At 51.0% G+C, this 27,999-nt stretch overlaps 3 protein-coding genes across 19 annotated transcripts; 2 read left to right on the top strand and 1 right to left on the bottom strand.

Moving 5' to 3' along the window:
- Positions 1-37: 37 nt before the first annotated feature.
- gnptab (N-acetylglucosamine-1-phosphate transferase subunits alpha and beta) lies at positions 38-27,289 on the bottom strand. Of its 11 annotated transcripts, none has more exons than XM_085902349.1 (25): positions 20,528-27,289; positions 20,004-20,113; positions 19,271-19,449; positions 15,884-15,996; positions 7,146-7,231; positions 6,938-7,057; positions 6,818-6,868; positions 6,547-6,749; positions 6,400-6,464; positions 6,188-6,322; positions 5,004-5,165; positions 4,760-4,939; positions 4,521-4,691; positions 4,339-4,462; positions 4,067-4,270; positions 3,891-3,999; positions 3,127-3,820; positions 2,825-3,024; positions 2,516-2,735; positions 2,316-2,429; positions 2,154-2,239; positions 1,983-2,081; positions 1,738-1,905; positions 1,087-1,177; positions 38-717 (listed from the first exon to the last, which is right to left on the bottom strand). In XM_085902349.1, exons 6-25 carry the CDS (start codon positions 7,042-7,044, stop codon positions 646-648), a joined length of 3,255 nt encoding a protein of 1,084 aa, XP_085758475.1. In that variant the 5' UTR covers positions 7,045-7,057; positions 7,146-7,231; positions 15,884-15,996; positions 19,271-19,449; positions 20,004-20,113; positions 20,528-27,289; the 3' UTR covers positions 38-645. The 11 variants fall into 11 exon arrangements, with proteins under 11 accessions (XP_085758475.1, XP_085758476.1, XP_085758480.1 ...); XM_085902350.1 differs by having other exon boundaries at positions 15,884-15,993; XM_085902354.1 differs by having other exon boundaries at positions 20,054-20,113.
- LOC147040456 (N-acetylglucosamine-1-phosphotransferase subunits alpha/beta-like) lies at positions 8,213-13,209 on the top strand. Of its 4 annotated transcripts, XM_085902364.1 has the most exons (18): positions 8,213-8,357; positions 9,269-9,410; positions 9,557-9,616; positions 9,752-9,808; positions 9,901-10,031; positions 10,121-10,240; positions 10,298-10,500; positions 10,570-10,631; positions 10,707-10,841; positions 10,911-11,069; positions 11,132-11,326; positions 11,445-11,615; positions 11,684-11,807; positions 11,876-12,275; positions 12,345-12,561; positions 12,643-12,773; positions 12,844-12,942; positions 13,012-13,209. In XM_085902364.1, the coding sequence occupies exons 2-18, from the start codon at positions 9,291-9,293 to the stop codon at positions 13,202-13,204; spliced, it is 2,577 nt and encodes an 858-aa protein (XP_085758490.1). In that variant the 5' UTR covers positions 8,213-8,357; positions 9,269-9,290; the 3' UTR covers positions 13,205-13,209. The 4 variants fall into 4 exon arrangements, with proteins under 4 accessions (XP_085758490.1, XP_085758491.1, XP_085758489.1 ...); XM_085902365.1 differs by having other exon boundaries at positions 9,755-10,031; XM_085902363.1 differs by lacking the exon at positions 8,213-8,357 and having other exon boundaries at positions 9,246-9,410; positions 9,755-9,808.
- dram1 (DNA-damage regulated autophagy modulator 1) lies at positions 13,307-15,506 on the top strand. Of its 4 annotated transcripts, XM_085902369.1 has the most exons (7): positions 13,440-13,687; positions 13,958-14,025; positions 14,258-14,400; positions 14,470-14,647; positions 14,720-14,778; positions 14,849-14,941; positions 15,022-15,500. In XM_085902369.1, exons 1-7 carry the CDS (start codon positions 13,557-13,559, stop codon positions 15,055-15,057), a joined length of 708 nt encoding a protein of 235 aa, XP_085758495.1. In that variant the 5' UTR covers positions 13,440-13,556; the 3' UTR covers positions 15,058-15,500. The 4 variants fall into 4 exon arrangements, with proteins under 4 accessions (XP_085758496.1, XP_085758495.1, XP_085758494.1 ...); XM_085902370.1 differs by lacking the exon at positions 13,440-13,687 and adding an exon at positions 13,307-13,432 and having other exon boundaries at positions 14,258-14,647; XM_085902368.1 differs by having other exon boundaries at positions 14,258-14,647; positions 15,037-15,506.
- Positions 27,290-27,999: the final 710 nt, after the last annotated feature.

The raw sequence follows: 27,999 nt of genomic DNA, 5'->3' as shown, positions 1-27,999 counted from the left end.
TCGTGGTGCTTTAGGGAAACAGCAGAAGAGAGCGATGGACATGTCCGGACACATTTTATTTCAGTCGGAAGAACCGTAGCAAGCGACTCGTAAAGGGCGGCGACATACAGTTAAAAAGCGCTCGGTCTCCGTGGCAACGTCACAATCTCAAAAATAAGTTAAGAGCCGATGTGTCTGAATTTCAGACATTAGAGCGAGTCTGCTGAGTCCCACGGGGACACGCGCGCGAGAAGGAAGCTGCCGTGACCGACAAACACACATTCAAGAAAGGCCCGTTGAGTCCTAAACGCACACACACACACACACAATAGTAGACGACATCTTGACAAAACATTTGTAAAAGCAACAAAGAAGGCACTTGTAGGTCCCATATTGTCAAAGACATGATTGGAAACGGTCGACTCCTTGTTTTACAATTTCATTAAAACGTACCGAGTAGCAAAATGTCCAACAGTTCCTGACGCAAAAGAAACCAGCGCTTGGGGAACCCGTGTCCAATCGTTAGTCTGTAGTCGTTTTCACGGCCTCCAACAAAAAAAAAAGAAAGAAAATGAAATAGAGAGCCTCAGGAGTGCAAAATAGCGAAAGAAAAAAAAATCCAGTTGGATCCTCAGAGAACGAAGACGCATCGGGGGACTTCCTGGTTCAAACTCTTTCGGGGTTGTCGTGCTTGGCCATTGGGCGACGGGAGAATAGCTTGCGCTTTAAGTGGACCAGCTGTGAGAAAATGGAAGTACGCCATTGTGATACCGGAGGAGCGCAAGAAATGTGTTTTGACCAAGATATCAAGCCTTCCGGTCGCGAAAGGATGGTTAGCGGGAAGCGGCGGGGATGGCTTAAGGTCAGCGTAGGTGTTAGCGTCTCTTGACAATGAGGTCAAAAGCCAGCTTGGTTTCCGGCCGCGCAAGGCGACTGACTCTCTGGGAGACATGGAGTCTTCCCAAAGGGGAGGGGTTGTCTTTGGTTTCAGCCGAGTCAGGTCCTGGCACGGCTCGCCACACATGAGACGGATGAGCCGGCGGGATGGGAATTTGGGTGGCCAAATCACGGCAATGGGGAGACGCCGAAGACGTGTGAGACACTGACCTGTTCGGCGAAGAAGGACATGACGGTGAAGGCCACCAGCGCCACGAGGACACAGTGGGTCCAGAACTTCAGCTTGTCCCGGTAGACTCGCCTGGAAGCAAGACAGGGGGGGGGGTTTAACGGACATGCGAGTAGATGAACAAAAGAAAAAGCCGGTGACGCAATAGGGAGGCATCCAGCGGTGGCAGCACTTTGCTCAAAAGAAACTCGGGGAGGTGATGAAAGGCTCGGCTTACCACTTCCATCTGAGGGGGCTCGTCTAATTTTAAAGTCTCTGTGTGAGGCCCGACATTGACCCCGAGCGAGGGGGGTCTTTGGACGCCCCCTCGCCCTATTAGGATCCCCATGGTGACAAGCTGGCAACACTCGGCCCGGTGCGCTGACAGTCAGCCGGGTGCTTGCGAGGTTATGATGCTGCCATTATTAGCAGCTGCCACGCGCTGAGAGACGTATTCATTACCTCCGCCGGGGAAAGCTTGTTGCTTTCACAGCTACGCCATTCACGCCCGTGTTTGACGTCCTTGCTATGCTTTTAATGATCACAACATGGACACTCTCCCCCCCCGCCCCCATTCTAAACTTATCAGCCCACATATTTATGAATTCACTGGCTTCTGTTCCGTTCCTAATCAAGTGGCGGATACGACCTACCATTCGTGGAGCTCGTCCATGTGAAGGAAGCGGTTGCGGTACTCCCTGGGCAGTTCAAACTGCGACGGCAGCGGGAACATGGAGTCGTAGAAGTCCCTAAGCACGGCCTTCACGGTGGCGGCGTCCTTGTGGGTGTGGTCGATGTTGTCGTTCAGACAGATGAACTTCCTGCGGGAGCAAACCCGCAAAACCGAGCGTGTTAGCGAGGGAGATCAACGGGAAATCTTCACGGAGACCGTCGCCACCTGGGATTCTTCCTGATGTCGTCCAGCTGGCCTACCACGTGCGACACGTTGGTGCGGACCATCTTGAAGGCGATGTCCTCCTCGCCCTTGATCTCAAACCTGCGCGAGTAGCGCTCGAGGTCTTAAAAGCCGGCGAGGGAGGATTTTGAACACGCCGGTATTGCTACTCACTTGTACTTGTTTTGGTCCACAAAGGCTTTGCGAATGCGATCCGTGATGGGCGTGCAGTGCACGATGAGGCCTTTCGTGACGGGCGGCTGGAAAACAAAATCCATCGTGTGACTCAAAAGCGCCAAATGGAACTCGCGTACGCGTTTTGAGGTGGCCGTTCACCATGCTGTGGTCGTAGTAGGCCTCCTGGGTAGGGTTCACCAGGTGGAGCTGGCTCAGGTTCTTCGGGAGTGTCTTGGAGCAGTTGATCAGCATCTGCTCCAAGCTTGTAAGGTCCTGGAAGAGAAAGAATGTGTCTTTGGTCTATCTCTCAAAAGACTATCATCAATCAAGTTTAGAAAAAAAAAGTTTAGTAGACCGACCAGCAGGCTGAGGGGGAGCTCGTGAATCCTGGCGGCCAGAGTGCGGATCTCGCGATCGGACAGGACGCCGGAGTGGTCGGTGTCCACCTCGTCAAAGACCTCAGAGATGTTGAGCTGTTGCTGGGTGCTCATCAAGAAATAGAAGTAGGAGAAGGCAAACTGCATGTCGTCCGGGTGGCGCACGCGGTGGGCCGACGTCTTGTCAAAGTCGTCTGGGAATCTGCGAGGAAATTAAGAGGCGCCCGGCCCGGCGCGTCACAGGCCGGTTACGTGACTCGCCCCCGCGAGCGATTCGGCCGGGTCGCTCACGTGTCCTGCAGCTCCTGCATGACCAGCCGATCAATCATATGCGGCATGTGCGCGGGGACTTTGCGAGATGCAAAGCCAAACTGGCGGTTGAGCAGCTTGTTGACGTGGCGCAACGAGTCGGCAAACGTGTCGCGCAACTTGCGTCCACTGGCGCCGCCGTCCGTGTCGTACGTCAGCGCCCTTTGCAGGCGCTCTTCTTCCTGTCGAAAACAACAATCACGAGAGCTTTCAGGACCATCTCACCAATCCCTAAACCAGGGTCGCCAACTTGATCTTAGCAGTATGATTTGTTGTGACCTCACCTCCAGCAGGTCTTGGAAGTACTTCTTCTTCTCCCATGGCAGGAAGCCTCTGTCAGCCGGGACAAAGTGTTGGAGCTTCCTCCCCACCGCAGAAACGTGGCGGGGCTGCGCTTGCCACTCGGTGCTCTTCAATTTGGTAATGTGGCTCAGGAGCTTGGAAGTTTTGGGACTCTCTGTCAGACTAGGAAGGTCTCCGTCACGTTCCTCCCGGCGGGTTCTTAGCAGCTGAGCCTTAGTGAGGTTGTAACCCTTCAGTGTGATGTCTCCTTTGAGGAGTTTCTCATCCAGCTTCTGAAGCTCCCTGCGCACGGGAGCTGGCAAGAGCGACTCGTTGAGAGCGGGAACGTTTACGACGGCCACCAGTTCTTCCGCTTGCTTCTTCTCGACCTTGGGGGCCCTCTTGTCTTCCGGTATGTCCGAGAAGACGAAGGGCGCTTCCGTCATCACCGAGGGCTTCCGGCTGGAGCTTTCCCTGGCGCTCTGTGTCCTGTTAAGCGGCGTGATCTGACGCGTGTCCACGGCGACGCTGAAGATCTTGGTAAACGCCGTGCTGTCCTCTCTTTGAAAGGTGATGTTGTAATGAAGCGTGCTGGCGTTGTGGCCGGGGTGGAGCAGAAGGTGGATGGTCTTCCACTTGTTGGCCACGGAGGTGTGACGCACCGTGGGGTTGTCGCTCACGTGGGCCTCCGAGACCCTTTGGAGAAGACAAAAAGTCTACTTCCATTTCTCATGGGAAGCTAGTTGTAAATTTGTCAGAACCTTACCTGTGCGCCAGTCCGTCGAAGCTGAAATAAGGTCGGATCTCTCCGACCGGGAGGACGTACGCCGTCTGGTTACTCAGGAGAGTGACGCGGTGCAGCTCTCCAAAATGCTCTGCGGCGTAAACGCGTAGTGGATCAGCAATTGAAGCAAAAGCACTTCTATTTGCCCGAAGGGTCACCTGTGCCGCAGTCGCCCACGTCGAAGCCGCAGGAGAGCACGTTGCAGGCTTGGTCACAGAATTTGTCCGCCAGCCAGGAGGTGGCGCAACCTTGGTTACAGTACGAGGCTGCGGCCAGGCCGAGTTGACTGCCGGCGAACTGCCACAGCTGCCCGCCGACTTCGCCGGGGCCGCCGACAGGGAACCTGCTGCTCCCGGCGGCACCTGACAGAAACATTTCTCATTTCTACGGAAATGTCCAGAAATGTTCCAAGCCTGCAAGGTATCTTTACCAGCGCAGTCGCCTCCGTCCCAGTCGCAGGCCGAGTTGTTGCAGGCCTTGTCACAATAGCCGTCCTTGATCCAGGATCCCGGGCAGCCCTCCGCACAATTTGGAACGGGCCAGGTGAGATACACCTGCACGGAACCCAAGCTTACGCCTCGTATATTTGCGGTAACCGCGGACTCGCGCTACCTTCTGTCCTTTAGAATGGCTGTAGAAGTCGTCCGGCCAGACGTCTTTGCCGAACATCACGTCGTCGTTGAGGTAAATGAACTTCTGCGAGAGTCCCGGGATGCGGTGGATGTGGCTCTCGATGGCGGGCGAGCTGAAGGTGGGGAGGTGGCTGCGGTTCGAGAACAGCTCCTGCCGTTCACGGGAAATTGTTTTGGAAAACCCTTTGTCGGAGCCCTCGAGGCGACGGGGGACGCTACCTGATGCGTGACCACGGAAACGCGAGGGTTGTCCAGGTTGAGCCAGGAGGGAATCTGCCCGTTGGTGACCACAAAGACGTGTCGCACCCAGGGCGCGTGTTTCTCCACGGAGCGCAGGGAGTAGCGCAGCTCCTCGTTGTCCTCGAAGCGGCTGGCCGAGACGTCCTCGTCCTGCTTGGACTATACTATTTGTGAATATCATCTTTTTTTTTGTAAAGCGAGGTGGCGAGACTCCAGTCATTACCTGCGAGATGGCGCTCAGGTCCCAGAAGAGGTAGGCGGGGCTAATGGTCAGCTCCTTCCCATCCAGCGTCAGGTTCTTCTTGGACTTCTGCATGAGGTCGGTGAAGTCTTGCGGGCCTTTGAGGTGAAGCAGAGCGATGCTGGCCTCCGAATACAGCTCAAACTGAGGAACGCAACGTTTGACAGACGGTTGGACCTCCATTTCAGACTCCCATCAAGCGCAATTCTTTGAATCCAAAGTGACATTCGATATGTCGTCGTAACGAAAAGCTCATTTGCTAAATATAACCAGCAAATGGATTTAGTTTGGAAAGTTCTGTGATGTCATCACCACCACATACTTTGCAGATAGAGCGTATGTGTGAGGGGCGCCATCGAGAGCCAGCCCCCCAACCCTTCCAAATCTAAGCTTCCCGGGAAAGCGTCCGCTCGCCGTCTCACTCCATCATCGAGCGTCTCACATGATCTGGCGCGCCGCCGCCTCCTCCTCCTCTCGCTGCCTTTAGGGGAGGATTACTCGAGTCTTACGGCACGGCCGGCCCGGATCGCGTTGCATCTCTTATGGTAGAGCTGATAACGCTCTCGCGTGTACACAAACATCGAGCGTGGCGGATCCACAAAGACGCCTTTCATCGCCGGCCAGTGTCAACAGTTTCACTCACGCGCAGTACACAAACAATCCAAAGTATAAATATGCCACATGCTAGCGTCAAAAGGAGAGTGTTGGTCTCAACATCAGCTATTAATAATAGCACCACTTTTCTCAGAATGGGCTTGGCCACACCAGGAAACACCACGCAGCGCCACTTAGTGGTTGAAATGGAACAAAGCGGTAAGGGCAGATGAAATGGAGTTCTGTTTGCTTTGACGTAATCCGTGCTGATCTAGCCATATAAGCTTCCAGCCTCCTTCGAGGATGATGGCACTGTCTCGGAATAGCCGCGTTCATGTAATGTATGGAAAGAGTCACGTTACGCACCCGCCAGCGTACGTTAACGCGCCCGCCGTGCTGTAAAAGTGGACCATGTGACGCTCATCTTTGGACAGCGGCAGGAGGCGATGTCGGAAAGAGTGCGACGCTGCCACCTGCTGCTTGTTTTCAATGGCTTAACCCTCAGCCCTATTTGACCAGCCGCTGTTTGTGAAGCGTTTCAAGCCAATTTTCCATTCATTTGGCTTTTTCACCTGTTTTATCTTGTCGGTGACAAATGAGGGCAGCTTGATTCGCAGCTGCTCCGTCTCCTTGAAGGTGGCCGGGAAGCCGCTGAGATAGGCCAGCGTCTGCATGCGAATCAGACCCGGAGCCTCTTTATCCGTGGTCTGCGGAAAACAGGACACAGTGACGGAAACGCGACTTCCTTGAAAAGCTCAGGTGAGGACATTAAAATAAAACTCACTAGGTAACATCGGGACACGGAGAATTTCTTGTCTTCCTTGAACGTTTCTACGTAGGCGTTCTCAGCTGAGAGAAGGGGGGGGGGGGGGGGGGGATTCCACATCCATTTATTTATCTCATCATCAGGCGGGCTATTTTTCAGACCCACCGTCTGCCTGGGAATTGAAGACCAGCACGGAGACGGCAGTGGACGGGTGAACGGGCCTGCGGAGCTGCAGCAGCTCCTTGGCGTCCGCCAGCGCCGGCGAGAGCGCCGGCAACTCCCGGAGCGTGCCGTTGGCCGGCAGCGCGGGTTCCAACGCCAGCATGGGCGCCACGATGCAGTGGGACAGCAAACATTCTGCTTTGGCCCTGGAGGGGTGTGCCGCAGCAGTCAGGAAAACCAACGATTGTAAAAGTATCGGGGCATGGAGTATTACCTGACTTTGGGTTCTTCTGTCGTCTCGCTTGAATTTTTCCCCAGATGTTCTCTATGTGGATAATAAACACATTATAGAGGCACAGCGGCACCTTGACTCAAAAGCTGTCTGTCGGGCTACCTCAGAACTCTCTGTTCCTCTGCCAGTTGCTCTCTCACAGCTTTAAGTTCCCTCAGCAGAGCCACGTCGGTGCCGTTCACCCACGTGTACACCACGTCGATGGGCATGGGTAGGCAGAGCCTGTAAGAGATGACAAACCAAGCGCAGGCATCAGACAAGTGCAAAGTAATGTGCGGATTTGAGGCTGAAGAAACCCAACCGTGCTCACCGGCTTTGAAATGACTTGCCGCCCAAGTTGTCTCTGTAGGAGTCAAAGAGCACATGGTACTGGTCCCGGCTCCACTCCACCACAACCTGAAATATTGACGATAGTGTTCGAGTTCCTCCTTAGTACGCTGCTCTTTGAACTGTGTAGGAAGTTCCTATAGAAGTTTCTTGGTGAATACTGACAACTGAATTTGCTTCAAAAGATTCAAGAACGTAAAAGATCTCCAAATAAGTACAGTCAAGCTGACAAATGGCGGCATTTCAGTTCATTTGGCTTTGAGGCTGAATTTTAGAACACCATCTGCTAAGATTAGACGACGAGAAGCTGTTGAAATGCTCCAACGTGAGGGAGCAGCTTACCTCGCCGAACTGGAAAGCGGACACAATCATGAGGACGATGCCGCCGAAGCAAAGGTAGAGCCCATAACGGTGGGACAGACAAGTGTACGTCTGCCTCTGAAGAAGCTTCAACACCGAGTTGACGACTACCATGGCTCTCCTGGGCCAACCATAGCGCCGCATTCATTCGACAATAGCGAGTCAAAACAGCTCAATAAACACACGGGGCATCACAAGAGCGCGGGATTAGTCAGCTGACCGACCGTCGGCACACATGACAGCCGTACGTGTTGTTACTTCTTCGTCGACGACGGCGGCGGCGGGGTTTCCGCCATCCCGCCTCCGAGGTTTGTCGCCCTCTAGCGGCGGGGAGTGGTTCACCCGCCTGGTCTCCACCCGGTCTGGCTTCAAGCAGCAACAATCATTTAGCAATTAAAAGTGCCATAACACACCTTCCAATGATCCGATACCTAGTAATGGACATTATGAATACAATTGTTTGAAAACAATAACAGATGGAAAGCATGGGATGATACTATTCACACCATTCTAATAAAAACTCATTCCCCAAAAAATCAAGCCATTCAGTGTAGGTGTATATTTTTTGTTCCATTTCACATTTGTCACAAACATTGTTTCATAGATATATATATATATATTTATATATGCAACAGACTTATTTCACTCAATGAAAAACTTTCCTCTCACTAGTGCCAGCGTAAAGCACAGGCGGTTTTACAGGGTGATGGCAGCGGCTGCTCACCCCACCCTTTTCCAAGAACAAATGATGACGTCCTACTCAGCCAGCAAGTTATAAAAGAGAAGGTCAGGTGCATTTTGCCTTGAGCATCCCACGCAGACAGGAGATAGTGAGGTAAGCTCTATCTTGTTAAAGATGTTCAAGTGGTACGTCGAGCGTGGCAACTATCTGCAAAGTAGTCATTGTCGGTGTTGAAAGAGGTGCTAACGTCATGTGTTTTACATCGAGGCTCGCTGTCCGCCTATACTCAAAAGAATAGGTCAACAATCATTTCTTCCAAAGTTTGTAAAAAGAGATGCTTTCTCTTTCTCTACCTCTCTGTCTCCACATACCAGTAGCCAAAAAAAAAAAAACCCACGAAGAACATGTTTGGAGAATTGACAATACATCTTTAAGTTTGAAAAGTCAACCATCAGTTGTCGCGTCCATCCGCGGATAGCGTGACGGACTGAGGGAGGATGCTTCGGTTCTCCCGTCTTCTCTTGCGTCAATTGCAAGCGACGACTCACACTTGACGAAACATTGGAAAATAAAATCCAACTGTCAGAAAAGGCTTGCATTTGATAGTTTTGTATTTCCTTGGATACAGAAGTGTCCGACCCAGTCAACCAGAGATGCTTTACCGAGGCAATCGCTGTCTTGACCAATGAAAGTTGTGTTCTTGCGCAATACTAACAAAATACAAAAGAATAAAAGACACCAAAAATAAAGACACATGAAAATACGGGACGTGCAATTAAGTTGACTGTTCTCGTCATACCGGATTGTTTCCATCGTACTTGCGCTGCAAGATTCACAGCAGGTTTTGCAGGTGTCAAAACAAGATGGAAAAAAATGCCATTTGATGATACAGTCAGTGTCCATGATCCCAACATCAAGCCTAAGTGCAGTGTGAAAAAGCCCTTCAAATTGTTTCAATCTTGAGGGAAGAAAATACCCCCACAGAGTGAAGCAGCAAGCATATTTAGGAAGAATCATTTGATCATTTAGATGTCGTCAAGTGTGTGTTTCAATGTGTGCGTCAGGAACCTTTCGGCACGGGTCACAATGGCGCTCAGGCCATTTCGGAGGCTGTCGTACATCTGTTTTGGTCGGCGGTGCAGAATTTTGCTCTGCTGCGCGTTCTTTGTGATTCTCGGGATGCTGGGCTTTCAACAGAAAGGAGAGGTGAGTCCAAATCCTGGAATGTGCTTTGAATAGTAAGGACTAAATGAGCTTGTTTTTATTGGATTGATGATTTTATGATTTACCTTGATTGTATTTCTTTATGATGATTATTATGGTTGATTATTTGTTATGATTTACTTTGAAAGGAAAGTGAAATCCTTTTACAAGAGTTAGTCGCGAGCCGCCAAAGCCAAACAAAAGGAAAGGTGAGTCGACTCTGGTTGATCCAAAATGTCTGAATGTGATTTTAACATACACAGTGCTGTCAATTGTTAAATCCATGTATACATCCAATGATTTATTTATGATGATGATTATTATTTGTCATTGATTTATTGCGGAAGGAAACCGGGCTCATTCGTGAACCGCCAAAGCCAAACACGTCGCAAGTCAAACGGGTACATTCCGAGACCCGAGATGGCTTTGAGATCCCACGCACGAATGTCAGGACAATGTAAATCAACACCAGACATTACTCTCATGTATGCAGCCTGTACCCAGGCAGCATCCGGACAGCTCTTACCAGTTCAATGACGTTACCAAAGAAAACAAGAAGTTGTCCCACCGGTCGACAAACGTTTTGGAAGAACACAAAACGCCGTGTACAACCTTCCACAGCAGGTGAAGAAACAGCAACAACCGTCCGTCTCGGTGATGACAAGATTGCGCTAACACCTATGACGTCGTCTGCATTTCTTCTGCTCTGCCAGAGAATGTACACCCATTCCCATCGATCTGGTATACACCTGGGTCAATGGCTCAGACGAAACCCTACTGAGGAACCTGAGGGTGGCCAAAGAGCAACTGGATATAGAGCAAGGACTTCTGAGGTGAGGCAAACCAAGTGGACCGGATCAAAAGTCTGTCTGAAAAACTCTCCGTTCCAGTGCCGAGCCACAATGCCCGCTGTCCAAATGCGTGGTGGCACCCATGGTGGTGTTTGATCCCGGTCTACTTGAAAACACCACCTCTGAAGACCTCTCCGTGGCTTTGCCCTCCTTCTCCACTGCCAAGGCGGTGCTGCGGCTCACCAAACCCCGGCAACCCTGGGCCAAAGTCACCGTGGTCCTTTTCCATTCGCAAGCTGACGGTAAAGCGACGCCGTCGGATTCTATCACCCCGACCGAGCGGTCACGGAACTTGATGCTTTGTCTTCTAGCTGAAAAGGCCTTGACGGAAACGCTCCGACACAAGACTTTATCCGTCTATAAAAGCTACCTGGTGAATGTTGTTTCTCACCTATCTTATTTTGTGTCTGGCCGCGATGTCACCGCGTCACTCTGTCCTGTTTCCCAGACCACGGACAAAGCGGCTCCGGGTCTAGTCCAAATGGAGACAATGGGCTACCTGCACGGCTTCCCAAACTCCTACAAGGTGTCGGAGGAACTGCGGGGCAAATTGCCGAGGGCCATCACGGAAACGATAACGGCGGTAAAGCTATTTTTGTTCCGTTTTCCCACCGAAGACCAGATATTAAGAAGATATCAATGTGTTCCTCAGTTTGAGTCGTACCCGGAGGCCAGCCTCGCTCTGCTCTTCTTCAGAACTCCACGAGACTTGACTGATCTCCAAACTGTTGAAAATGAACTGAAAGTGGATGAAAAGAAAGTGACCATCAGTCCTGTTTACTTATTCTGGAACATGAGCGCCATCCAACAGGTTGAACACCGCCAATTCACATGATGCAACGTGATCCCCAAAATGTGTTGTTTTTTTCCCAGCTTGTCCCGCCCAAAAAAGAGACCAGGGATTCTCTGACGCCCAACCGTTTCCAGGACAACGGCGCACTCATGTATTCCTTACGCTCTTTGGAGAAACACGCTCCCTGGGTGCGACACGTCTTCATCGTCACCAACGGGCAGGTTCCCTCCTGGCTCAACCTTCAAAACCCACGAGTTTCAATTGTCACGCATCAGGTAAGATTTCATTGAATGGACTTTTTTTATTGCAACAAATTCCTGTTTGTTTTCAGACAAAGTGCAAAAATGGATTGACTGAAATGCCTAAAGCTCATCTATTTGTTGTGAATGACAGGAAATCTTCCTGAACGCGAGCCATCTCCCAAACTTCAACTCCCGCGCCATCGAAAGCCACATTCACCGCATCCCGGGAATCTCGCAGAGGTTTCTTTACCTCAACGATGACATGATGTTTGGCAAAGACGTCTTTCCGGACAACTTCTACAGCCCGAGCGACGGCCAGAAAGTAATCCACATTCCCAATGATTGATTGATTGATGGCTTGATGATTGATTGATGATTTCTTCCGTGGAGGTCTATCTCAGCTGGCCTTTAGGCCCTTGTTCAAAACAGTGTTCATCATACTTGATCAACAACGGGCAGTGCAACCAAGTGTGCAACAATGCCAAATGCCAATGGGACGGAGGAGACTGCAAAGGTAGCGCCGGCAACACTGGCAACGCAATGGGAATATTGAAATACCTATACTCTACGTGATGTTTGAAGGACGACAACGCAGGTCTCTAAGCAGCACTGGTGATGGACACCCTTCCAGTCAGAGGTCAAGCTTCTTCTCAGATCCTCAAAACCAAAGCGACCAGCATGGAGAAGAAAAACCAATCCACACAAAAGATTGGAACACTCCATTGGGCAACAAACCTCGAGAGTTTTTCCTTTCTTACGAGACATTTCTTCAAGAACTACTCGAGGACCACGGTCTCCAAAAAGCTCTGAGCTACGAGAGCAACGGCGCGATGACTGGCCGAAAGCTACGAGATACTTTTTCCGACACGCTGAAACACGTGAACGGGCTATACAACTTAAAGTTTGGCGGCATGAGCCGAAAAGTCATCTCGCACGCTCCTTATATGATTGACAAGCTTGTCATGCAGGAGCTGCAGGACACGTGAGTGCTGACCACTTCCGAGTTCCAGGCCTCCTGACTGCTGAATCTACCTTGTTCCTATTCCCGCAGATTCCCAGGAGAATTTCAAAGGACCTCCAGTCGTCGTTTGCGTCATCCAGACGACATGCAGTTTGCCTTTGCCTACTTTTATTTCCTGATGAGCGTCCGGCGGCCGGTTAACATCTCGGAGGTGTTCGACGCCGTCGACAAAGACCGTTCTGGCGTTCTGTCCGCTGGAGAGATTCAAGATCTGGCCATGAAAATCCACAAGCAGCCCAAACCCGAGGTGGTTTGTTTCTTGAGATATGGCCGGACCAAAAGTTATTTTGATCAAACGAGACATCCGAGATTCTGTGGTTCCTTTTAGGACATTACAAGATTGAAAACTCAGTTGGGCGGCTGCGCAAAAAAACTTCAGCTCACCAAAGAAGTCGTGATGAACTGCAAGCCGGTCACAGATCGCATTGGCAGTGCCCTTAAAGACCGGAAGAAATATAGGTGAGAACTCCTCTGACAGAGAAACAGATGCTCCATCGAGGCTTCTGCTGATACGTCAACTTGCCAACAGATATAAGGTTGGACCACAACAGGAGGTCCATTTCAAGATGGTTCATAATGACGTGGCGGAGGCCGATCGCATTTTCAGTGACCTCCAGAAAAATCCGAGGTGAGAGGACCCAAGCATAAAACAATTGTGGTCTTGGTCTTTGAATGGCTTCTGCACTTCTTCCAACAGGAAGTTCATCTGCATCAACGATGACCTTGACCACACCCAAAGCAAAGCTAGGGAAGTGCAGCAGAAGTTGGGCCAATTTTACCAATCAAAGTTCCCGCAGCCATCTCAGTTTGAGCTTGAAAAGTCCAACAGGTCTCCTGCACACGAGGACCAGGTTGGAGAGGAGCCGTCATCAAATGTGCTCAACGACTAAAAGAGGTGGTGCTCATTGCCGTCAAGCACTTTTGGGAAGGAGATGATGAATAAATGGCAGGCGGGATTTAGCTGGCTTTTGTCATCTTTGCCTCCTCTCCAAACACAATCAGGTTAACTTTTGGATTTCAAACATTTTGGTGACAAACAGCAAGCACACGCGCGGGTCGGGTCATCCATCACGTCGCGAGTGATGCAGAAGATGGAGGAGGACCGTGACGAAGCGGAGGCATGTTTGAGGAAGACAATCACGTGACTAACGGATTTGAAATAGGACACTTGTTCCCCACCCCCGCCGCCCACCCGGCTCTTAAGTTAAGGTCATCCCGGGACGGATCCACGCGAGCACTACCATGTGGTGGTTCACGCAAGGTTTCTGCTTCTTGCCCGTCTTTTTGGTGGTGTGGTCGTCGTGCACGTTCATCGTGTCCTACGTGATCGCGTTGTTTCGACGCGACGTGGACGTGCTGTTTCCCTACATCAGGTGGGACAAGCTTCTCTCAATTGACTTGTTAGAAAAACACTAAAGTCCACTTTTGACAAGTTTAGTTTCGTTTTCCAGCTTTCCTTTCTCTCGCTGCTTCTCCAGAAGGGAAACTGAAAGTGTCTTCCACTTGATGTGATCGAGTGAGAGACATTTTTAAGAACGCGACATCATTTTGTAACGTTTACAGGACAGAAGCAACTTTTGATTTCCCCGTTTTCATTTGGGGAAGAAAAAGAAATGACTTTTAAGAGTGTTCTCAACTTGCAGTGACACGGCAGCGAGCCCTCCGGAGAGCTGCATCTTCGGCTTGATGACATTTGTTTCTGCATGTGCAGGTATTCTTCCACACGTATTGCAAAAAAAAAACAAGCCCAACCAAATGTAGTCACACAAGGAACTTTCGGAGTCAGCTGTGAACTGTCATTTTTGAGTCATTTCTCGTCAGTCACACATTTCTGAGAAGAAAGCCACGAGACGTCTTTAGTCACACATCCTGCAAACCACTCACTTCTGCTTTTGGAAGAAAACGAAAGGTAAAGGAAAGGCCCCGCTTGCGTACGTGTGTAGGCATAGCCACCATCTACGCCAGGTTCAAGTTTGTGGAGAAGATGAGCGAGGGTGCGACGGGGGCGAGTCCACGACTGAACAAGACGGCGCTGGTGCTGGGACTGCTAGCCTGCTTGGGGATGTGCGTGGTGGCCACGTTCCAGGTGGAGTCTCCACATCCGTCCGCCCCGGTTTGCGCTTTTGACAGTCCGGCGGTTGGCTTTGCTCGGCAGGAGACGGCGGTGACGGTGGTTCACGACACGGGCGCCTTGCTCTTCTTCGTCACGGGCGTCCTCTACATCCTCCTGCAGTCCGTCATTTCCTACCGCTCCTTCCCGTACTGCTCGTCGGCGGCGGTGTGCCGGGCGCGGCTGGTGGTGGCCGTCGTGGCCTCGCTGGCCTTCTTCCCGAGTATCCTTTGGCGTAACTGAAGATGGTTTTCCACGTCAAAGCTTTTTCCCCTTGACCACCGAAACCCCCGAGCCGTCGTTTGTGCATTTTTTGTGAAACAAAACCACCTTCACAGAGACACGAAGAGCGAGGTGGGTTGGCGAAGATGAGCGTGCGTGAGGCGCTCGCTGACGTGACGGCTCTGCTGACGTGTATTCTCAGGACTATCCTTTCCACATGGCCAGCGCCGCGTGCGAGTGGATGGTGTCCTTCAGCTTCGTCTGCTTCTTCCTCACCTACATCAACGACTTTAAAGTCAGCGTGGCGCCTTTGCGTTGCTTTTTCACGGGCCTTCTTTCACCGTTAACCGAGTCTCGTCTGGTCTGGTCTGGCAGCTGTTTACCTTGCAGGTGAAGACCGAGATGCGCTAGGGGAGAGCAGAGATTTCACAAGATGCCGCGCGGCCTACGTCAGCCTTTGCACTTTGCTCCACTTTTTCGACACGGCGATGGATTATCCGAGCCAATTTTATTTTTATACCAAGTTGCTGGTGAAACTGTATCCAACTGAAAGCACTCTCGACATTTCCGCTATTTGTTTTGTACTGTTCCAAAAAAGTGTTGAAATGATATTTCAACTCATGTACGTGCTCTTTCTTCATTTGATAACTTTTTACGTTTTGTATGACTCTAATTATCACAAGGAATTAATGGAGCAAAAAGGGACAGATGAAAAGTAGTCATTGGATTGATAATCCATCACTGCTGAGCAACAATAAAAGCATTTTTTACATTTAAAAAATATACATATAATCCAACACTGCTGAGCAACAATAAAGACACTTTTTAATAGTTTTTAAAAATATCTTTGCAAATAGTTTTGTGTGCTTTTGAATGATTTGTTTTTGTACACATTTGTTTCAAATGGGTAATGGGAAAGCTGAAACGTCGACCCCAAACGCTTGGTTCCATCTGAATTGAGCTTTCTCGGTGACCGTACTACGCGTGGCCGAATCCGGAAGTAACCGATGACGTCATGTTCAAGTGCAGTACTACGTTATACCACAAGAGGTCAGTGTTGCTCCGTTAAATTGTTGCCCACATTGAGCGTGTGAAAAATGAAGGCGCAGGTTACAACACGCGTTAGTTAGGCCTGGTTAGAGGTCACCGCTCAAGTGAGCTGTTGAACTTTTATAATAACAGCTGCTCTATTTGATTTTTTTTCTTCTTCTTAATGTAACAAACTGAATCCACATACCTGATGTGCATCTAGCGGCCGTCCAGTCCCATTACTGGTCTACTCTGTCGCTAGCGACCCGGGAAGCGTGAGGAGATAACGGCGACAGCTCCAGTGATGCTTCTGATAACCTGCTAATCACATTCACCCAATTAATAAGGGCAGGGCACTTGGACCCGGCCTGGCCACATCTTTGGCTCTTTTGGGCGGGTCTGGACCAGATTCATGGCAACATTCAAAGTTGAGCATTGGTAGTCAATATTTTTGGAAGCAATGAATCCAAATAGGATCAGCGGTTGGTGAATTATTGAACACGTCATTGGATGGCGCACAGGCGGCGGGATGGAGTTTCACGCCGCCTCAAATATTCTCGGCCGACTGAAAGCCGGAGAGGAAACTTTACTGAGTGTCCGTGATTAGATCTGACTCGGTCCATTAGGTGACATCCTAGCTGGACTTTAGCAGCCATCCATCCATCTGCAATGTGACATTTTCCTTGGCTACAGGTGGCTAGCATGGAAGCAAGGTTTGCACGCCTGTGTTTCCCATTTTGGGGCTCCAAGTTGACCATTTTGAAGAAGGCCAAATGAGAAACGGAAGAAGGCGCCATTTTGTCAACTTTTGCTGGCATCGCCTCCATTTTGTCTCGGCGTGTGCGTAGATAACAGAAAGTGGATGAACTCGGGCCTCCGCCTTTCATGCGGACGTCTCCGTGTTGTCACGGTAACGTACGTCTTCCGATAGCAGCGGCAAGGAAATGGCTGCCACCTTCCTATCAATAGCATCGCCCCCCCTAGCCACCCCACCCATCTCCTCCGTGGCAATCCATCCACTTTCCCATTTTTCCTCCTGGCTTATCTTTCCATTTGATCTCGTCCACTTTTCGGCCTCCTCTCCGCCTGTCCCTCATCGCGCCGCCGCCAGCCGGGCGCCTCCGCCGCAGAGGGAGCCCTCGGCGAGGAAGGAGGTCGAAGGCGGATGACATTTCCAATTGGGGCTGGAATTCGACATCACTTGTTCCAGAATGCGAACCTTCACCAATGATGGTGATGATGTCATCACCAAACCGTGCCACCAAAAGGAGGATGCGTGTGTGGGTTGTGTTGTCCACATTCCAACCTTTTGGAACTGCGGCAGGCAGCTAGCACGAAGAAGACGTCATTAGTCAGGCCGGCGCTAACGTCGCCGCTAACGATGCTGGGGCTAATGGCGACACTGATGATGACGGACGCCGCCGGTACTGGAAATGAGCGCGCCGGCCGATAAAGGCCTCCGGTGCGCCTTATCGCTCGCCGTTTCCTCTTCCCGGGCAAAAGCGCAGCTTAGCTCGCAAGCTACAAAACATGAAATGGCCTTAGCCAGCCAGGCCTATTACATGGGGGGGGGGGCAGGTGGCGCGTCTGCTTTGTGTCGTGAGTACGCACAAGATTGATTGTTGTGCTGAAGAAGGCGCTATCTGCAGCAACATCATCTTCATCCTCGTCGTCATCATCACGGCCCGCCTGCCTGCCTGCCTGCCTGCCTGCCTGCCTGCCTGCCTTAAGAGGAATAACGTGCACCTTCTGTCTAATTTGGACATTATTCAAGGCTGTCACGGCGCAATTATTTCATGCTTATCTCCGGCACGCACGCGATGGCGTGTTCGTCACGCTGCCGCGCACGCGTGCGCACACACTGACACACTTTTTGAAATTGCATTGATGGGGGCATGCGATAGGAAGGGTGCCCGCCCACCCCCCCTCCCCTCCTTCATTACAGCATTGATTACCTTGCTCATCTTATCACGGCGAGACGCCACACGCGCTTTCTGTATTGTTTGCCAGCGGCCCACCGAGACGCCCTTGTTTGTACACGTGCGAGGGGGGGGGGGGGGGGGGCTTTTGGGGAATTTGGAGCCGACCCGGATGGCGAGAGGCGAAACAAGGTCGGCAAAAGGACGGCTTTTGATGTAACAAGTTTTGTTTTGACTGAGCGGAACTAGACGCCGCCGCCGCCACGCTTGGGGGGAAGTCTGGCCGAAACACGGGTGTCAGCCCAGCATCATGGGGGACAAAAGTCAACACGGGAGGGAGTTGGCTTCAAGCACAGCAGCTTTCACCACCAATCTCCATTTGTACAAAATCCAAAGCGCCGCTCGTTATAGAAAACACTGTCAATCCCGTTTATTTGTTCCATAAGGCCCAAACGTGAAGATGGGAAGAGGCTGACAAGTTACAAGAGGAAAAGAAGTAGTTGCAAAAAGCAGACAAAAGGAGAAGACGTGTCGGGGGCGCTTGTCGGTGATGCCGTTAAGCGGCGAGGCCACAAACGGCACGCTAAGAGAAAAGCCCGTTTGGAAAGCGGCGCTGCGGCCGCAATCTCCCGAGTCCACCCCGTTGGCCATGGCTTGCGGAAAAGTGGGACAAATCCCGCCCCCGGAACAAGCGCCTCGCGCCGGCATCCCCGTGTCCGAGTTTGCTCGGATTGTCCGCCCGGGGAACGGTGGTGGGCTTCCCACGCCGGCCAATCAGATGAGCCGCAGGACGCCGCTGCCTGATGTCCACCTTTCAAGCAGAGCCAGACGGCGCCCACGTTTCCTCGTCTTCGCGTGATCCTCACACGGCAATTGTGATGCGGCGGCCATCTTGTCATTGTTGTCGCTCCTCCTCATTTCTCACCATCACGCTCATCTTCGGCATTAGACTCGGCTTCACTTTTCTTCTTAAACGCCTTTCCAAACAAAGTAAGGTCCTCCTCCGCTGTGAGCATCTTCATCCTTAGCACTGCCTTTGCCTTTATAGTATGGAAGTTCGCATTGATGTGGCAGCTTTGAGCAATGACTATCTGAAGAAGCAACACAAGGCCTCCTCCTCTTGACAATCACTTTGGTTCCAAAGGTTCTATCTCCGGCCCACCGCCGTCCAAGCCAGCGCGGGAGCGTGAAGTCCCGCCAATGGGACCGTGACCGCTGCCGCCTGACCGGACAAGCATTTTTCGACGCCGCTACCCACAAGCCCCTGCGGTCTCGCACCCGCCCACGCTCAGAGGAGACGCCCGGCCGGGACGGAATCCCGGACCGGTTATCTGCTCCGGGCCAGGGAGTCCGAACCGGCGTGGGACGCGGGGCCGGCGCAGATCCATTGTCTGCCCGTCTCGCCGTGTCACTTCCTGTTAGCCAACCTGACGTATTGGCACGCACACACACAAACGCGAGGTGGCGGCGTGTGGGCGGGCCTTTGCCACAGGCGCCCGCCCGGCCGGCCGGCCGGCGTTTCCACGGTGATGAGGCGAGCGAGGACCACCGAGGAAGTGTGAGCGCCACTTCAAATTGCGTTTGGGGCGGCGCCGCCAAGTGGTGAGATGCACAAAGAGCACAAGAAGCTCTGGCACTCCTCTGCAGGTTTTTGGACTCGAGTGTGTTGTGCCCACCTATGGTTGGGTTCTGGGCATCCAGGTTAAGTCCAGTTTTGAAGTTCCACAGGTCAGGATTGGACTTCCAACTGTAGTTTTGGTGACTTAAGGCCCAGCTGAGACACGGTGGTCTTATCATCTCCTCGTATCCCCGCCGACTGAGCCCCTTTTTTCTTTTCAGCACCAAAAGCTGGCCGCTAGAGGAAGATAAGTGATTAGCATAAGAGACACTTGCTGTTGTCCCCGGGGGAGTGTCAGTCCAAGTGGGAGCGTATGTTGACATTTATAAGCATCTGCGGGCGGGGGCGTGTGGGATGGAGGGGGGGGGGGGGGTCGATTTGTCAGCTGTTTAACTTCAATTAGGGGAGAAGGCAGGGTGGGGGCGTTGCGGCCCACATGGCTGGCAGCCGTGGAAGCAGAGGTCCCCCCCCCCCCCACAAACCAATGGGTGGAAACACAATTAGGACGACGGCCACTCACAACAATATGACACATAAAGACAATTGACATTTGAAATGATCAGAAAAAGAATCGAATCATTTGGAGGTCTTAATGCCTATATAGGTATTTGTCGATTTTCCTTTGACTTGATCCATTTTAATGACGCCAGTCGACTCACAGGAATGAATCCAGTCGATATTCCGCTGACACGAAGATATCACATTAAATCGGGCATTTCCTATGCGCTGGCTGTTAAGACGCTCCGACGAGATGGAGACAAGTTACTCGACGGCGGCAAATAAACACCTACCAAACAAAATCAGGAGGAGGAGGAGGGGAATAAATTGAGCTGTCACTCACACACGGCGAGAGGTGACGGCGGCCGCTTCGACGCTTTACTTCCCCCCACGTATTCGTCTTCTTCATGAAGGAACAAAGGAGAGTCCAATTAGAAAAAATATATATATATATATATATTTATGTATATATACATAGCTGGCATCAGATAAGGAGAAAGGGAAAGGGTGGGTGGGGCTGTTGCTGGGAGCATGGGTGGGTGTGTGTGTGTGTTGATGTGTGTATTCAACTCCGGGCTGACTCCTCTTATGCTAATACAGCCAATTTCCTCTTTTATTTCATTTCTGGAGCCCCAAATCTGCGATCTCCGATAAGGTTGCCGTGGCGACCGCCTGCTCCCCGGGCGGATGCGGGCAGCCGTGTGATGGAGATGTGGAAGGCGGCAAAGGCGGAGGAGGAGGATGAATAATTTAAAACTCCAGCAAGCTGCACAGATAAGAGACACACACACACGTGCAGGCAGGGAGGCAAACGCACACACATCCATCTTCCTCGCCGTGGTCTTGTGAGGCGTTTTCCCTCCAAAGCCAGCTGACCTTCACGGTCAAGGTCGCCATGGCTAATTGAAGCGTCGGTTCGGGGGTGGGCGGGAAGCAAAAGCTGCCGCCGCCGTCCATCCGTGCGGCCTGAAAGGACACTTTGCTGAACATGGCAAACAATTGCACACGCTTCAAGTATTTCACCATGCACAACCAACGGCTCCACTTTAAGGTCCATTGACTTCCACGCTATGAATCAATCTTTTACACTTCCTTGTTGCAGGTGATGATTGCTGGCTGTCAGAATTCCCAACTGCCACAGCATTGTTGCTTGTCACCAGGTGGAAAACTATTTGTTTTACTTCCGCCGGGGTCAAGTCCAGGTGAGGCCTCCAACCGCATTCCCCAACAAGACGCGCAGGTCCCACGTCATCGCTAACGGAGCGTGACGCCGCAGATACCTGTGCGTCCAAATATGACACACACACACACACACATACCAGATAGGCTAAGGTGTGCCTTGACATTCCAGGTGTTGGCTGCGCCGCCAAACCCGGCCACAGGGTGTCACTGCACCCCTTGACAGGACTCGACGGCCTCCGCTTGAGCACCAAGCGGCAGGAGATCCGGCCTTCTCCGACCAAAACAAGGTGAAGGAGTAGAAAGAAAAGAGAAAAAAGGAAACCAGCAGAACCTGCAAGAAGGTTCTCACCGCAAATGAGCTTCATGAGGAGCATCGGAGGAAGCTCGCTCAATCAGTGGCAGACAGACAGCAAAGAAAGCTGCGTGGCATCTCCTCCAAAAGCAGATGATCTCTTTAATTAAATTATTCCCAAATTAACCATAAAGGCACAATCATCATCATCATAATAATGCAAATAATAATAATAAGTGGAATATATTTGTGGCCTCAATCGGGGCCGACGAGACGGCGTTTAATTACTGAGGAGCTGGGAAAAAAAAAAAAAAACCATCTTGAATTGCAAAAGCCTCAATTAAATCTGATGTTAATTAAATCTGATCTTGTTTTGTGCATTCATCAAGCGGCAATTTGAATTTCGTCAACACGACTTTTTATTTCCATTGGAATCTGGGCGCCACGCACGACTTTAATTTCATGCTTGTGATGAAGCTCTGGCTTTTTATTTAGCTGACTTGCATTGCTTCCTAATCTGACGCGCACCCAAAACCACCCCAACACAAGCGCCGCCTCTTTTTCCTCTCGCTTTCATTTTGTGCAATCAGAGCATCTCCCGCGCATTTCTTCTTCGTCGATTTTCATCTCACCGACTCAGCGCTTTCAAAGGCGCACACAAAAACAAGAAAGTTAGCACCAAAAAAAACTTGGTTTGCCCCCAAAACATCCACACATTTGTTCTTTTCTTTTTTAAAAACAACTTTTTATAAGTTATTGCTAGACTCCAATTTTTTTCCATTCAAAATGCAAAGCTTTGACTTTGGAACAATACAAGACTTGTCAGATTGCAACTTTTTTTTTTTTTTTTTTTTTTTAAGAGCGGGACGTCACGCGGCGCGATAAACGATGCTAATGACCAAACTCATTTCAAACAAGCTGAGCGCGATAAACAAATCCATTCGCTGAGAAGACGACAAGAAGCGGAGGAGGAGGAGGAGTGCGGCGGGCAGGCAGGCAGGCAGGCAGGTGGAAGCAAATTGTTTGTTTTGCACTGGCGGAATTTAAATTACAGTTCAATCACATAGTGGGGTGGGGGGGGGGCGACCCCGCCATTTGCCGGCGCAGTTGATGTTTGGCTGCGTGCGGATTGAGCGCCACGGGTGCATTTCACAGCCGTGAATGAGGCCAGCCAATCTGGCTCAGCCGACTAGAACAATAATTAGAATGGAGATTAAATAAAAATAATTAGAAAAAGTTCATCTAGTTTTGATGTATTAATTATTCCGCCCCTGCTTTATTCCGACTCTAATTATCTGCTTCAGTGGAGATGCCGCCACTGCCGCCGCCGCCGCCGCCGCCACCGCCGCCACCCTCTTCTACTGCAAGTCATAAAAAATGACATTCATGTAATTATGTCAGCAATTTGGGAGGAAGTCAGTTAAGCACAGCACACACATATACACGCACACGCGCGCAGTTTCAAGTAACTACTCAGAAGTTTGCTTTCAAGGCAGCCGTCAAAATAATAGAATGCAGTCAAAGATGATTTGCGGGCCCAAACTTTTGACCAAAGATAACACAAATGAAAGGCTTCTTTTCTCGGGCAAAAGAGGATTTTATGCTTCAAAACAAATGTTTTCCATCTGCCGCTAAATCGGAATGTGCGAGATTGCCGCAATTAGACAAAAGTTTCTTCTTGAAGATAAAGAATAAAATGATGTGACATTTCTTTTTTAAATGGCGTAAATCCCTTTTTTTTTTTTTCTTTCGATCAGACCTCTTGTACGCGTTTTTCGGGTTAAAACGCTTTTTTTATTTTTTTTTGGGTGTGTTGCTTTTTTCATTTGAGCTTGATCCATTCTTCTTGGTCACCAGATCGTCATTTGCATATAAATGGAAATATTTATTGTTACACGTGCTCATTTTTGCCTCCCTGGCGCAAACACGAGCGTGTGCGTTTTGGGAGTTTAGCAATAAGACGTTGAGCACGTCAACGGCGAGAAGCGCCAGAAGCTAAGCCGTAATGACTCTGCGTCTACCTGACGCCTCAAAGACACCAAAAAGTTGCGGAAAGAAACTTTCCTCAAAAGTTTGGACGATACGCGCAGATGCAGGTCAAGTGTGGAGGTCAGGGAGCTGCTCCCAGGGTGAACATTCATTTTGCTATCGGGCTCCTAATGGCCGGCTAACGCCATTAAGCTTTTTAATAAGAATAATAATCTATGTTTTATTTTCCACTGATGAATGACTACATATCATGTCAATGTCAATTAAATGAAATGATTTTTTTTTTCTTTTCTTTTGTATTTCTTTAGCTGGCTGCCTGTTTCTCACCCCAAATGGACTCGCCTCAATTAATGCATTAGAGGGGTCAAAGGTTACGTAAGCAACATTGGGAGTGTTCATGGACAGCCAGCAGGAAAAGGCTTGCTTATTTTCTTCTCTCTCTCTCTCTCTCCTTTTTTTCACCCGGCAATGTTCTTAACTTTTTGTGATGGGAGGTGGAGGGCTGGATTGTCGGGACTTTAAATCTTCTTCTTGGTCTTGGTGACAAATCCTTCAAATTGCTTGCCAAGTGTTTCCTTTGGGTCATAATCCCAACTTCTTAACGCGGAAACTTTGGAATAGATGGGGGTGGGGGGGTTGACATTTCTTTCCCTGTTTTAGTCAATTAATTAATAAAAAATAAAAAAAGTGACCTTTTTGTAGGCAGACGTCCTCACTAAAAAACCAAATTACGATGATTGGATTTCAATTTCTTTCCTAAATTCTTTTCAAACGATGGCTTTGAGTGGTGACGTTTGACGGTGGCGGCGGCTTTGGGAGTCTCATCTGGGGCCTGATTGGAAGCGACGGGGCTGCGAACGGAGGGACGGCTCGCTCCCACAGCGCTGTTTGCTTTGCAGAGTCAGCGAAAGCCGCATTTCTTTTGGATCAACAACCACACCCGCAGCGCAGCGGAAGTCTCGCTGTCCGGCCGGCCGCCCGGCATTTCTTTTAGACAAAAGTAGTGGTGCCAACAAGACTCCCATGTGGGATACTGGCAAAATTCCTGAACGCAATTCCCCATGGAAATGGATTTGTTCATTTGGACGCAATGGTGACAAATGTTTGCTATCGGAGTCATTTTGCAAGGCTGGCCGACCGCCCGCCGTGTGTTTTGGTGTTGAGGTCAGCCTGTGAATGAAAACAATGGCCACACATGTTTTGCCAGTTAATGGACAGTGCGCACCGGCGGCGCTGCCTCTATTTGACTAACCTCGCACTGAACCCCCGAGGGGAGGGGAGGGGCGGGGTCCCTAAATGAATGAAGCCTCTCCTCTGGCCTCGGCCGTGTTTGCCTTGGCGCGCCGGGCGCAGCGGCGTTCAGCTGAGCGCCGCACCTTTTGATGTCGCCGGCCGTGTTTGGTAGGCCGACCGGCCGGCCGTAATTAAACACAACATTCGCCGCCGCGTTTATGTTATGTCTCGGCGAGCGGACAAAAAGTCCACTTGTTGCCGTTCTGCAGACAAATGGCCTTTTCCCATTGAAAGCAACGGAAAGGCCCGTCATCCGTTCCGCCGGCCCAAAATGGCCGTCCGCTATCGAGTGCGCGGACGGGCTGACGAGAAACCGTCTTGTATCTGTTACTTGCCGGAGAAACACACACGGAGGCCGACAAAAAGGCGAACAAAACGCTGCGCTTGTGTTACCGGCGAGAGGCTGTGGGAACGACCCCGCCGCTCGGGCAACTTCGTTCCTGACACTCGCATAAAGTCCGTCAAGTTGATGAAATTCCCCCGACGGAGCCACGCTGGCAGCCACTTTGTCTTCCCGGGCGAGGAACACCTGCCCTGCCCGCTCTGCCTGGGCCTCCGGCGGGCCCCGGAGGTCCAGGGGTCGGAACCCGCGGCTCGGTCGGGTCCGCCCGGCCTTTTGTCGGGGCCGCTCGGATTGCCGTAAGGGAATCCGCCAACTACACGGGGTCCCGTCCCGTCCCGTTTCTTAATCAAGTCCGGGGCTGAATGGCGCACCTGCGTCATTGTGGCGCTCGTCCCGTCACGACCTCCAGAAACGCGACACCATTAAAAAAAAAAGTGATTAACTTGAGTCTCTGAACTGCTTCCCGTCGGTTCCTGACAGTCCCTAACTTGGTTTTGATTTGACCTGGTTCTGAACTTGACCCCTTCAGCGATTTGGAAAATGACACGGTGCATTGCTGAGTTATTTTAGGGAATCCATTTTTTGGGGGGGCCGGCTTCTTCAGACAGGGTTGCGGAAAAGAGCGAACTTCCTCCGGCGGCAAACAATGGGGGCCCAGGAAGTGTACAATAGGCCCTTTGGCAGCTGTGAAGCCAGCTGTGAAGGACATCAGCCAGGCGGAGCAGCCGCCCAAGCAGTAGCCCCGCCCACTTCGCCTGGTTGTTCCTGGCGGGCGCCATTGTTGCGGCCGGTATTGTTACTGGCGTTATTGTTACGGCCGCCTGTTTGCTAAAGCGACGAGGCGAGCCTAATCCGGACGTCAGCACTCACGCTAATGACCTAATTGCTCTCGCAGTCAAAACCGAGACCCTGACGCTAAGCCCCTGGGCTCGCCCCCTCCCTCCCTCCCTCCCTCGCAAAGTGGTCGTCATTCCCCGGTTTTAACGTCAACTCCAAACGGCAACAATGGAAAAGTCATCACAACTTCTTCAAAAAGTCGTCCGCTCAGCTTCCATTGGGATTTAGTCGGCCGGCAAACGACAGAATTGCAAAAAATAAAAAAAATAAAAATGCAGCGCTTTGGAGCCACTCGTGAGGATAGTTTTGGACATTTCACTTCACTTCTGTGACAAAACCTGACAGGTTCTTCACCTGACGGCAAATTGAACTAGTTCTGGTTTTGGACACGCAAAGTGTCACTCGCTAGCAGTCACACCAGTCCAGTCCAGCTGCGACAGGGGTCGGAGGTCGTGCCGGTCCAGGCTTTTAGGGCCTCGGCCGCTCCGTGTGCGAGTGTAACCGGAGCGCTCGTCCGGGCCAGAGGTGGCCTCCCTAAAGCGCGCCGCCTGTCTCTTTGGATATGACCCAAGCCCATATGACGGATGCACGGAAAAGACTCGAAGATGTTACAAGAGCCTCCGCGCTCCCTCGTCCCATCTGAGAGCCGTTGAACTTGGCCTTGCCGTCACTCCGACGTAACGCAACACCCGGCCGTTGCAGAGCTCGGGATGGGGAGGAGGGAGGGGGGGGGGGGGGGGGCTGGCTAGGGTGACAGCCTCCGCTGGGACCCAGAGTGCATTTCAAACCCATCAGTGTCAGTTAGTGGACTAAGTGGTGACATAATCAGCGTCGCCATGGACGCTCCTCTGGGAGGGGAGGGGGCAGCAATGGCCGCCTCGCCCAACTGATTCAAAAACTTTGGCAGAACGGGAGTCAGACCGGGAAAAGATTCCCAGGACGGAAAAGGAAAGCAAGCGCTAGATGGCACTCATGAATGACAATTGGACTCATCTCAACGCTTTTCTCTCTCACTCAAGTGCAAAAATAAATCATCTCGCTCGTAAATGCTTTGGATGTGCTCGGGCCACCGCCATTTGTATTTAAACGACTGCGTTCGTCAACACGCCATTTCATCACGGGTTAGGACGCGGGCGTTTTCGTTTCGACCGTCTAATTACCGTTCAACTCGTAGCCGAAAAGAAAAACGCCTCGACGAGTGAATCCAGTCAGGAGAAAATCCGCGGCGAGTTCCCGCTATCGGCGCTTTGAGTCCGACACGGTCCCGAAGGTGGCGAGCGGTGTCAAAGCTCCAGCGCCTCTGCGACGATAACGCCGGCCCAACTATCAACACCGCCCCCATCTGGGCCACCGTCATCCACTCCGACCTTATCGCGGCTTCATCTCTGATAACACAAGTGCGCCATTAGCAAATTTGCGGATTCCCGGGCACGTTGGCGTCAAGGACACGGCGTGGCAAACAGGAAGTAGCCTTCTAAATCACAGGAAGCGCACCTTGTCATATTTACAGGCGGCGAGCGGCGGGCAGCAGGAGGATAACCTGCTTTTATGGCGCCTTGTCAGCGTGATGGAGAGCTCAAGGCCTTATCATGCAATTTGGGATGGAAATATATATACACACACACACTTTTATCTATTGGCCCCGCCCCCCCCCCCCCCCTTGGCTTTCAATAGCAGTATATATATTTTTATCAGCAGCTCTCCATTGTCAGCGACAGGCCAGCCGTGTGTGCGTGAGCGTGTGTGCGCGCGCGCAATAATCTCATGCAGCAGATTAAGTGGATTAATTAGGCTTCCATTCATGGGGGTGAATCGCTACCTAAAGAGCTTCCCGCTGCAATGACAAGGAGTTTGCACCCGTAATTAGCCGCCGCCGCAGAAGGAAGAGCCAGTCGCAGTTTTACGTCCTTGCCCGACGTCGCAGATATTACGGTCATGTGCAAGAAGACAAAAAAACATTTGGCGATATTTCATATTTTCAAATGTTGGGGAAAGTTTGGGGGTATTTCTATCTGGTTCTGTTGAATTTATAAATAAAAGTGGATTATCGATATCATTTAGGAAACTATATCTCATCGTGACGGTCCAAAAATGTTTATACTAACACGTACGAATTCATGGAGAATTTTTTTTGCCTTTAGTAGAAGAAAAAAAATGGAGCCAAATTTAAGAATATAAAAATCAAGTTGAGTAATTCAGCAAGGCGAGACCAAGGTCGACTTCCTCTTCCTGTGTTAAAGTAGGTCAGCGACATTTCCTTCTGAATTTTTTTTAGTTATGCGCTACAAAAAAAACCCCCGAAATCTTATCACGTGGATCCAAATGCGGCCCGCTCCTCATTCGCGCGGTGAGA

This window comes from Syngnathus leptorhynchus, chromosome 21, assembly GCF_054491065.1.
Source record: "Syngnathus leptorhynchus isolate UIUO chromosome 21, UIUO_Slep, whole genome shotgun sequence".
NCBI classification, from domain to species: Eukaryota; Metazoa; Chordata; class Actinopteri; order Syngnathiformes; family Syngnathidae; genus Syngnathus; species Syngnathus leptorhynchus.
This window is presented reverse-complemented; position numbering and strand designations above follow the sequence as displayed.

Coding starts and splice junctions, on each gene's coding strand:
- LOC147040456 (XM_085902364.1), top strand. CDS start 9,291: ATGGCGCTCAGGCCATTTCGGAGGCTGTCGTACATCTGTTTTGGTCGG. Junction 11,616..11,683: donor GCCCGAGCGACGGCCAGAAA/GTAATCCACATT, acceptor TCTTCCGTGGAG/GTCTATCTCAGCTGGCCTTT. Junction 12,562..12,642: donor ACAAGCAGCCCAAACCCGAG/GTGGTTTGTTTC, acceptor GGTTCCTTTTAG/GACATTACAAGATTGAAAAC.
- dram1 (XM_085902367.1), top strand. CDS start 13,557: ATGTGGTGGTTCACGCAAGGTTTCTGCTTCTTGCCCGTCTTTTTGGTG. Junction 14,648..14,719: donor CTCGCTGGCCTTCTTCCCGA/GTATCCTTTGGC, acceptor GAAACCCCCGAG/CCGTCGTTTGTGCATTTTTT. Junction 14,779..14,848: donor ACAGAGACACGAAGAGCGAG/GTGGGTTGGCGA, acceptor GTGTATTCTCAG/GACTATCCTTTCCACATGGC.
- gnptab (XM_085902357.1), bottom strand. CDS start 7,670: ATGAATGCGGCGCTATGGTTGGCCCAGGAGAGCCATGGTAGTCGTCAA. Junction 6,465..6,546: donor CTTCAATTCCCAGGCAGACG/GTGGGTCTGAAA, acceptor CCCTTCTCTCAG/CTGAGAACGCCTACGTAGAA. Junction 3,025..3,126: donor ACTTCCAAGACCTGCTGGAG/GTGAGGTCACAA, acceptor TGTTTTCGACAG/GAAGAAGAGCGCCTGCAAAG.